General features: G+C 64.0%; 1 protein-coding gene across 1 annotated transcript; it reads left to right on the top strand.

Annotated features, from left to right (window-relative positions):
* The first annotated feature begins 5,745 nt into the window (after window positions 1–5,745).
* FBXL15 (F-box and leucine rich repeat protein 15) lies at window positions 5,746–7,535 on the top strand. The gene is made up of 3 exons (XM_082764249.1): window positions 5,746–5,954; window positions 6,475–6,977; window positions 7,330–7,535. Exons 1-3 carry the CDS (start codon window positions 5,793–5,795, stop codon window positions 7,517–7,519), a joined length of 855 nt encoding a protein of 284 aa, XP_082620375.1. The 5' UTR covers window positions 5,746–5,792; the 3' UTR covers window positions 7,520–7,535.
* The last annotated feature ends 967 nt before the right edge of the window (window positions 7,536–8,502 follow it).

The following is an 8,502-nucleotide window of genomic DNA, read 5'->3' as shown; positions in this document are numbered from 1 at the left end:
GCTGGTGGGGAGGGGAATGCAGGCGTCAGGTCCGGAGCTGGGCAGGGCGAGGCATCCTCAGGCAGCCCTAAAGGACACGGAGAGGTGGTGAGAGGAGGGGGCAAGGGACGGGGACGTGCAGACAGGGGGGTGCTGCTCAGAGGTGGGTGTCGGGTGGAAGTTGGCCCAAGCGCCTGCAGACAGGTGGCCTGAGAGGAGCCCCAACTGCCCCACACCCAGACTGATGCAAGGGCACGACGGAGGGCACTGGGGCGGCTCTGAAGCCCCCAGAGGGACTTCACCAAGTGGGGGCCGGGAATGCCACGAGAAGTGACAGGTCCTCAGGAACAGGAGGCTGGCGTGGGGACAAACGGATCTGCGGTGTGATCGGCCTCCACACGGCCACAGGGGGCCAGGGCAATGGAGAGGACATACAAAGGGTGGGTGTCCTGTCCTCATGGCAGCTCAGCTCAGAAGGAGCTCCAGGTGAGACAGCCCTGCCCGAGCTCCCTCCTGCAGCAGGAAGCATGAGGTGTTCGCAGGCAGACAGCGCCCATCACACCAGCCCCACCGCGGGGACACCAGCAGCTCCTCGCCCAGGCTCTGGGCACACCAGGGGCTTGCTTCCTTCCCTGGGTCCCCTGGATGCTCAGGCGCTGCCCCTGTAGACCAGCACCACCCAGACAGGGTGGGAGAGCATGCTGCCGAATACTTTTACTGCCCATAGCCACCTAAAATCACCTCAACAAGGGGGAATACCCTGGATCACGGAGTCATCCCCAGATTACACTCACTGAAGGAGTTTGACACCATCAGCACGAGCAAGAAGCCTGTCTCTTTGGAGGTCAACTTGTGTTGTAAAGTATGTCACCCCGTCACATGCTGCAGCTGTGATCCGTGGCACAGACAGAGCTGTCAACACCAGCAGATCCAAAAAGCAGTGGCTGAGACAGTCCTGCCCTGGGGGGGCCAAGCGTGCCTGTGCCAGCAACACGACCCCGGCTCACCTGCCCCTGCCTCAGGACTGCTCCCCTGCTGGGGATCCCTGTCACCCCAGCGTGCCGAGGCAATGCAGGGGAAGGTAGGTGCCAACACCCTCAGTGCTGCCTGCACTGGTCCTTCTCACAGGGCAGCTAACACGTGGACTCAGCTTTCCCCAGGCTCCTCTGAACTCCTGGTGCACAGCAAAGGTTCTGCCTTGGCGGCTTTTGGCTTCCCCGCATGCAGAGGTGCTCGTTCCCGCACTTGGATCTCGCCACTTGAAAGCAAGAAACCAGATGCTAGTTGCAAATGGAGGAAAGCATGATTTCTTCTCCCCATTTCTCAGTGCAAACCAGATAGGATTAAACTGAAGGGCATAGGACTGGATTTTCAGTGGTGTTTAGGCTCGAGGGATGCAGAGACATAACTCTTAATACAACAGCCCAAATCACCCACATGGGGCGGGCGCCTCTCTATCTGCACTACTACACTTCTGAAAAATTTGGCTCCTACAGAGCAGCAGCAGTCTGCAATTCACTCGCTGCAGAAAATATTCTCTGTTTAAGATGTCAGTTGCTGTTTTTACAATCTTTTCCCCTGTTATGGTTATATTCACATTCAAGGTTGCTTAACTGATAAATAACAAAAATGCTGGGTTTATATATTTCAGATGAAATTCCACTTTTTATCTAAATGTGGACTGACACACATGCCAAGGGAAAAAGTTATCAGCAGAAAATAGCCGGCATCCACTGTAACATAACAAATCTATAAAAAACAGCCTATCTCCATGTACACGAGTTATTGCTAAAATAAATGGGATGAGCACAGCGTGTCCTCCTGGTTATCGAGGGAGGATCATCACACTCGTAGCAAAGGCCATGCTGTCTGCAAGGCACCGGAGCCAGCCTGTTACTCCATCCAGCGGAGTGAGCCTTTCTTAAATAATGAAAGGTAAAAAGCACAAACGCAACCGCGATGAAAAATCAATGATGTAGCTGAGGCTTCCTGCTTGCCGATTTGAATCATGAATCAAAACGATGCTCTTTAAAGCACCGTGATGAATGGGGCTGGGCTGAAAGGCACCTGGGGGGCCTTGCTGGTCCCGCTGCCGTGTGAAGGGAAGGGAGCCACGAGCAGCGGGGACACGCGGCCAGGGAGAAAAACTCGGGAGCTGCAGCGTGGCGGTGGGGGGCTTCACAGCGGGGTGGGGGGTTCATTTCCCAGTGCAGCCTCTCAGGTGCACAACAAACTTGCTCCCAGCTTCTCAGCAGCCCAGGGGGTGGCCGGGGGCTCCTGCTGGCCCCTGCGCCGTGCCGGTGCCGAGCGGGGCGGCGAGGGGGAAGCAGCAGGCGCCGGGCGGTGCTGTGCTGCGGGGGAAGCGCACACCCACGCGAGGGAACAACCATCTTTTTTTTTTCTTTTTTTTTTAAGGGGCAAAGAACGGGGTAGAGACCGGAGGGAAGGGCAGGGACCTGTGCTCCCCCCGCGCCCTCCGCCCGTCCTCCCTCGCCCCGCACCTGGCGTGTGGCCGGGATCAGTGGATGTGACACCCAGCGAGGACGCAGCCCCCGGCCGGGCGCTCCCCGCTGTCCCCGCAGCCCCGCCGCCACGGCCGCGACCCGCAAGTGCTGCGCCTTGCCCCGCCGCGGCCACCCGCCCCCAGCCCCGCCGTTACCGGCACCGGCACCGCCGCCGCCGCCGCATCCTCCGCTGCTCCGCGATGCTGCCGCCCGGCTCCGGCTCGGCACGGCTCGGCACGGCACGGCACGGCACGGCACGGCACGGCACGGCACGGCTCGGTGCCACCGGCACGGCTCGGCGCGGTGCCACCGTCCCCAGCCCGCCGCTCCCCGCCGCGCTAATCCCGGCTCGGGGCCGTCACTCCGCCCCGCTGACAGCCCCGGCAGCCAATGGCAGCCCCGCGGGGAGCCGCGTCCCGCCCCCCCCGGTGGCACCGGGACCGGCGGTGGCCCCCGGGAGCATCCCCGGGGTGCGCGTCCCGGGGCAGCGCCGTGACCCCGGCCCCACGCGCGTCCCTGTGCCGCCCGCCGTGGGCACCCGCAGGGCACCGCTGCCTGGGGAGCGCGGGGGCAAAACCCCAAAGGTGCCACGGGTCCCAGGCCGCCCGGGCTGCCCACGGGTGGGAAACGCCACCCCACCTGCAAGAAACCTCAAGGATGGGAAGAGAAACCCAGCCGCCATCCCACGCGTCCCGCACGGATCCCGCACGGGGACAGCGGCACGGCGGTGGGGACCCGGCCATGGCCTGCACGCGGTGGCTGGCAGCCAGCACTCGCTGCCCGATCGATGCGCGATTAAAGAGCGCTTTATTAGCCAGCCCAGCCATCGTTACCACGCGCGCGAGAGGGGAGAGGCCCAGGAGAGCCGGTGCCTCGCACGCCCGCAGTGTCCTCAGGAGGAATTTGGGGGAGCTGCCCCTTCGTGCTGCTCTCCTGGCCGATGGCGAGCCCGGCTCCGTGCCCACCTGCCCTCACCGTCACCCAGAAGCGTGTCCCCATCTCACGGGGACACCGGGAGGAAGCAGCACGCTCCCCTCATCTTTAATGCATGGCAGCACTGCCATTTTCTCCCCTCCTCCTGCAGGCTCCTGCCTGCGCAGCCCGTCTCCCCCACGCCGGGGACCGCGGGTCCCCGAGCTGCCTCGCACGCTGACGGCTTTCCCGGCCGGCTTGAGCAAAGCTGGGCTAATTAGGGGCCTCGCTGCCGCGGGATCAGCGACCTGATTCCTTCAGCAGCTTCTTGATGGCAGGAGGGCGGTGGGAGGGGGGGGTGGAGGCTTTTCTCTAAGCCGCCGCCGGAACGACAAATTTAACCAAGTGGAAGAGCTCAGAGCTCTCCTGGCGTGCCCACACCGGGGCCAGCCACACCTGCGCCCTGCTGGCTCCATTGCTTCCCATACCCTCCTCTGCCCCTGGCTGCAGCCCTTCGCCTTCCCGCAGCTCTACGCCTCCAGAGCAGAAGCCCCTGTGCTCGCTGTCACCTGGCACCAAATCCTGCAGGAGCCTCTCCAGCCCCACGCCGTCCCTTCCACCTCCTGGTCTCTGCCAGCTCCCCGAGCCCAGCCAGAGCTCTGTGTAGCTACTGCCGGCTTTGTCCTTGCTCACCTCCACAGCCCTGCGGTGCTCCCGTCCCTGCTGAGCCCAGAAGGGTCTGGGTGTCAGCGGAGCAGCCCGGTGAGCAACTTGTTCCTTGAGAGAGCCTAACTGGAGCCACAGCACGACCCCCGGCACGTCCCTCTGCTGTCGAAGGCTCTGGGGCTGTGCTTTGGCCTCGGTGGTCCTGCCAGCGCAGGCATGGCTGTGAGGCGGGTGGGAGCCCCTCACCCAGCTGGGGTGAGCACCATGGCCATGGAGAGCCTGGCCCTGCAGGAGTCCCGGGGGAGGCGAGGCAGCAGAGCTCCCTTTGTCTCCACACCGAGGGCTCCGGGGCAACCGGTGAGGTCATGTGTGTTCCCTCGGGGCCAGGGCTTAACTACACGGCTCTAATTAATCCCTTCTGTGCCAACACCCAACCACATCCTCGCTAGATATTAAAAACCCACTGCAGCATAAGCCGAGTCTGCAATGGGTTGCTGCACTTATCTGTTACTCCGCCGAGCTGGTGGCTGGGGATAAACGGTGCAAACCCCCCTCCTTGATGCTCAGCACAGAAATGCTGCTCCGGCGCTCACCCAGGCCCGGAGGCGGTAACAGATCAGCAGCAGGGCCCTCCTGCCATCCCAGGTCCCCAGCAGGGAGACGTGGGCAGCCCCTGGCTCTGGCTGCCCTCTGCTCCCCGGCACGGGGGTGGCACTCACCTGCTAAGGGTGGGTGAGGACGCGGCCCCGGGGTGCCTGCCAGCACCAGCATCGCTCCATCGGGACGAAGGCAAGAACGCCAGCGTGGTAAAACCTGTCCTGGGGATGTGGGAGGTGGGGCCCCAGCGCAGTTGGAGCCATAAATAATCTCCCTACACAGCAGTTAAGGGAACAGTTGTGTGGGAGTACCTCTTGGTGAAAAGATGCTCAGGGAAAAGACGGTCTTGGAGGAAAGCAGTCGGTGGGTTCTGGCTGGGGGGAGTGCTCTCCCTGGGGAGGGAGCAGCCTGGGGGCCAGGGGGCTGCTCAGGGCCCCAGAAACCGCCACACCAGGGAGGTGAATTTAGGCTGAAACAACCCAAATGTGCAGCTCTGTGGTGCAGCCCCGCAGGACACATGTGGTGCTGCAGCGCGGAGCTGTGGGGCTGCTCTGCCTCGCCCTGCAGCAAGCCCCTGCCCTCCGCCTCCAGGGTCGCGGGGAGAGAGGTGAGAGGTGAGACGGGCAGGGGGTGCCGGGGGCGGGAGGGGCAGCACGGCCCGGGCACACAGCCCAGGGAGCGGGTCAGTTACTGCAGGACGGCTCGGGAACGCTCAGGTGGGGCCAAGGGGGAACATCTGCACGCGTGGAGAGGGAACGGGGCAGCGAGCCCGGGCACGGGGCAAGGGCTCCGGCGTGGCAGTGTCGGGACGGTGCCCCCCGGGGGGCGCAGGGCAGGAGGGCGGCTGCCCCCCTCTGCCCCTGTGCACGCCGAGCCCGGCCCTAAAACCCGGCCCTAACCCGGCCCTACCCCTGCCCTGCCCCGGTGCTGAACGGACAGCGCCGCGCACCGCGCATGCGCGGGGCCGCCCGCTTTCCCCGCGCCGGGCGGGGCGGTGGCGCGGGACACGCCCCCCGCGTGACGTCACTGCGGCGCCGGCAGCCGAGCCGCGGGTACCGCTCCCGGTGCCGCTGCCGCTGGGTCCCGGTCCCGCTCCCGGTCCCGGTCCCGGTGGTGCCGGTGCCGCTGCCGGCCATGAGCGGGCTGCTGGCGCTGCCCTGGGAGGATGTGCTGGTGCCGCACGTGCTGCGCCTCCTGCCGCTGCGGCAGCTGCTGAGCCTGCGGAGGGTGAGCAGGGCCTTCCGCGAGCTCGTCCGCCTCTACCTGGCCAACATGCGGCGCTTCGACTCCGCGCAGGTACCGCGGGGAGGGCACGGCACGGGGCTGGGGGCGATGGTGGGGGCGGTGGGCCCGGGCTGCTGGCCCCGCGGCTGGGCGGCCGCGCTCGGGGAGGAGAGGCGGTGATTCAGGGCCCAGCAATGCCGCCCTCCTCGGCAGGCTGGTGGCAGCGGGGGCGGCACGGCCACGGCCGGTCCTTGCCGTGGGGTGGGCGCAGCCTGTGCGGGCCCTGGGGAGGCAGCGGTGTCCTGAAACACACAGGGTGCTCTGGCACGGTGGTTGCAGAGCAGGGACGTGGAGCTCAGCATGAGTATAAAAATGCAGAGGCAAGGGAAGGAGCAGGGAGCACCCTGTGGCAGTACCTGCTGCTGTGTGGGGGAGCGCTGGGGCAGCAGGGCTTGCCCTGGGGTCGGGAAAGGGGCTTTGGGCACCTCTGTGCCACCGTGGGCGAGAGAAAGGGAGCAGCGGGTCTCTGGGAGCTCAGCATCAGGCTCGGCACGCTCTCAGCAGCCCCGTTATCCCTGTGTTCCCCCCGCAGATCGCACCCGCCATCCCCAGAGCCGCCTTCCTGACCCTGCTGCAGGACAACAAGGTGCTGCAGCAGCTGGCGCTGCAGAGCTGCTCGGCCTGGCTGACGGACGGGGAGCTGCTGCCGGTCATCAGGCAGAACCAGCACCTGCAGCACATCCAGCTGAAGGGCTGCGCCCAGCTCAGCTGCCAGGCGCTGATGGCCATCTCGCTGAGCTGCCCCAACCTGCGGCGGCTCTCCCTGGCCCACTGCGAGTGGGTGGACAGCCTGTCCCTGCGCAGCCTGGCCGACCACTGCAAGGCGCTGGAGGCCGTGGACCTGACGGCCTGCCGGCAGCTGAAGGACGAGGCCATCTGCTACCTGGTGCAGAAGTGCGGCAGGCTCAAGTCCCTGTCGCTGGCTGTCAACGCCAACGTGGGCGACGTGGCTGTGGAGGAGACCGCCAAGTGCTGCCCCGAGCTGGAGCACCTGGACCTCACCGGGTGTCTGCGAGTCAAGAATGACTCCATCAGGTATTGAGCAACGGGGAAGCTGGGTGGGGAAGGCAGGTGGCTGGGGTGTGGGTAAGAGACTGGGGGGGGAAGCCAGATTGCTTCATGCCGAGAGCAATTAGAGTGCAATTTGGGGGAGAAGCCACTAGCAAGGCATTCAGGAGAGGTGATATGTGCTGCTAAAAGCAAATTCCCTGGCGTGTCATGGAGATAGTTTGGGGATCTGACTGTGTTGCTTGAGTTCCTCTCAGACTGCCGCAGCACTGTTCCCAAAGGATGGTGCCCATGTGGCACGGGGAGCAGAGGAGGGTGAGCTGGGAACTGTGCTCTCAGGAGTCCTGGCCTGCAACCCATATGCGCTCTTTCTCGGCAGGGTCCTGGCTGAGTACTGCCCCAAGCTGCGCTCGCTGAAGGTGAAGCACTGCCACAACGTGGCCGAGTCCAGCCTGAGCGTCCTCCGAAGCCGTGGAGTGGAGCTGGATGTGGAGCCTCTGCCGCAGACGGCTCTCGTTCTCCTGCAGGACATGGCTGGCTTCGCCCCTTTCATTAACCTCCAGATCTAGGACTGCTGGGGAGGGGGGACCAACACCTCGCTGGGATCCCCGGAGGATGCCGGAGCCGGGTGCTGCTGAGACGTGCAGAGGGAGAGGTTGGTCCTGCTGGTGAGGCTGGCCCGAGAGGGGCTCACTCTCGTCTCTGGGGCTGTTTAACAGCCGCTGCGTGATTGTGAGTGAGCTCTGTTGGTGCCTCCTGGGAAAGTAACTCCCTCTGCAGCGGTGTGGAGAGAGCGAGGGACTTGTGGGAACACCGTGGTGCTGAACAGGCCTTGGCTAGACCAGCTAATAGTCAGGATTTATTTTTTTGTTGTATTTTAAATCTCCAAGTGGCAGCTGTCCAGAGAGCAGGGGAGTTTGGGGACTGTGGACTGCTGTCCCCTGGGGCGGGCGTGCAGGGCATGCCAGCGGAGCTGTTGAGACCAAATCAGGCCAGCTGGAGCAGAATGGAGAAAAGCTGCCAGTTCTCCCCTTGGGAGAGGGTGGGCCCCTCTGAGCTCTGGGAGGAGGACAGTGCCAGCCCAGCTCCAGCCTGTAGCCCTGGCTAGCCTGGCACCAAAGGCCTGGTGTGGTGCAGCGTGGCAACCTGTATGTGCAGACCTAGCTCCTTGCCACGGGGCGCTGGGTTAGGCGGGTGCAAGGCCGTTGTTTCCCAGGGGAACATGCTCCTAACCACGCTTTCACCAGAGGAAGAGCACCAAACCTAGCTGCGCTGAGAGCAGTTGGTCATCACCATTTGTTTCTTCCAGATTCTGAATTACATTTCAGTAGTGCCCCAGCCTGCTTCTACATCCCGCTCTATGTTGTGTGGCCATAGTGTCCACATTCAATGGTGAAGAGAAATGGCAGGGGCCCTGTCCGTACTGTTGGCTGGAGTTTTTTGAGCGCTGCAGGTTGTCTTGGCAGGGAGAGCCCAGTTCCTGTCTTTTGCCCCAGGAGGGATTAGAGGCAGAGTCTGTAAAGCACGTGCAGCTGAACTACACACCAGTTTG

Source organism: Aythya marila (genome assembly GCF_965140915.1).
Source record: "Aythya marila genome assembly, chromosome: 7".
Taxonomy (NCBI): domain Eukaryota; kingdom Metazoa; phylum Chordata; class Aves; order Anseriformes; family Anatidae; genus Aythya; species Aythya marila.
Note: the sequence above shows the minus strand (reverse complement) of the source record. Positions and strands in the feature narration are given on the sequence as shown.

Bases quoted from the DNA above. Each gene is read 5' to 3' on its own strand.
- FBXL15 (XM_082764249.1), top strand. From the start codon at position 5,793: ATGAGCGGGCTGCTGGCGCTGCCCTGGGAGGATGTGCTGGTGCCGCAC. The intron at 5,955-6,474 runs GTACCGCGGGGA...TTCCCCCCGCAG, and splicing joins GGCGCTTCGACTCCGCGCAG to ATCGCACCCGCCATCCCCAG. The intron at 6,978-7,329 runs GTATTGAGCAAC...CTTTCTCGGCAG, and splicing joins GTCAAGAATGACTCCATCAG to GGTCCTGGCTGAGTACTGCC.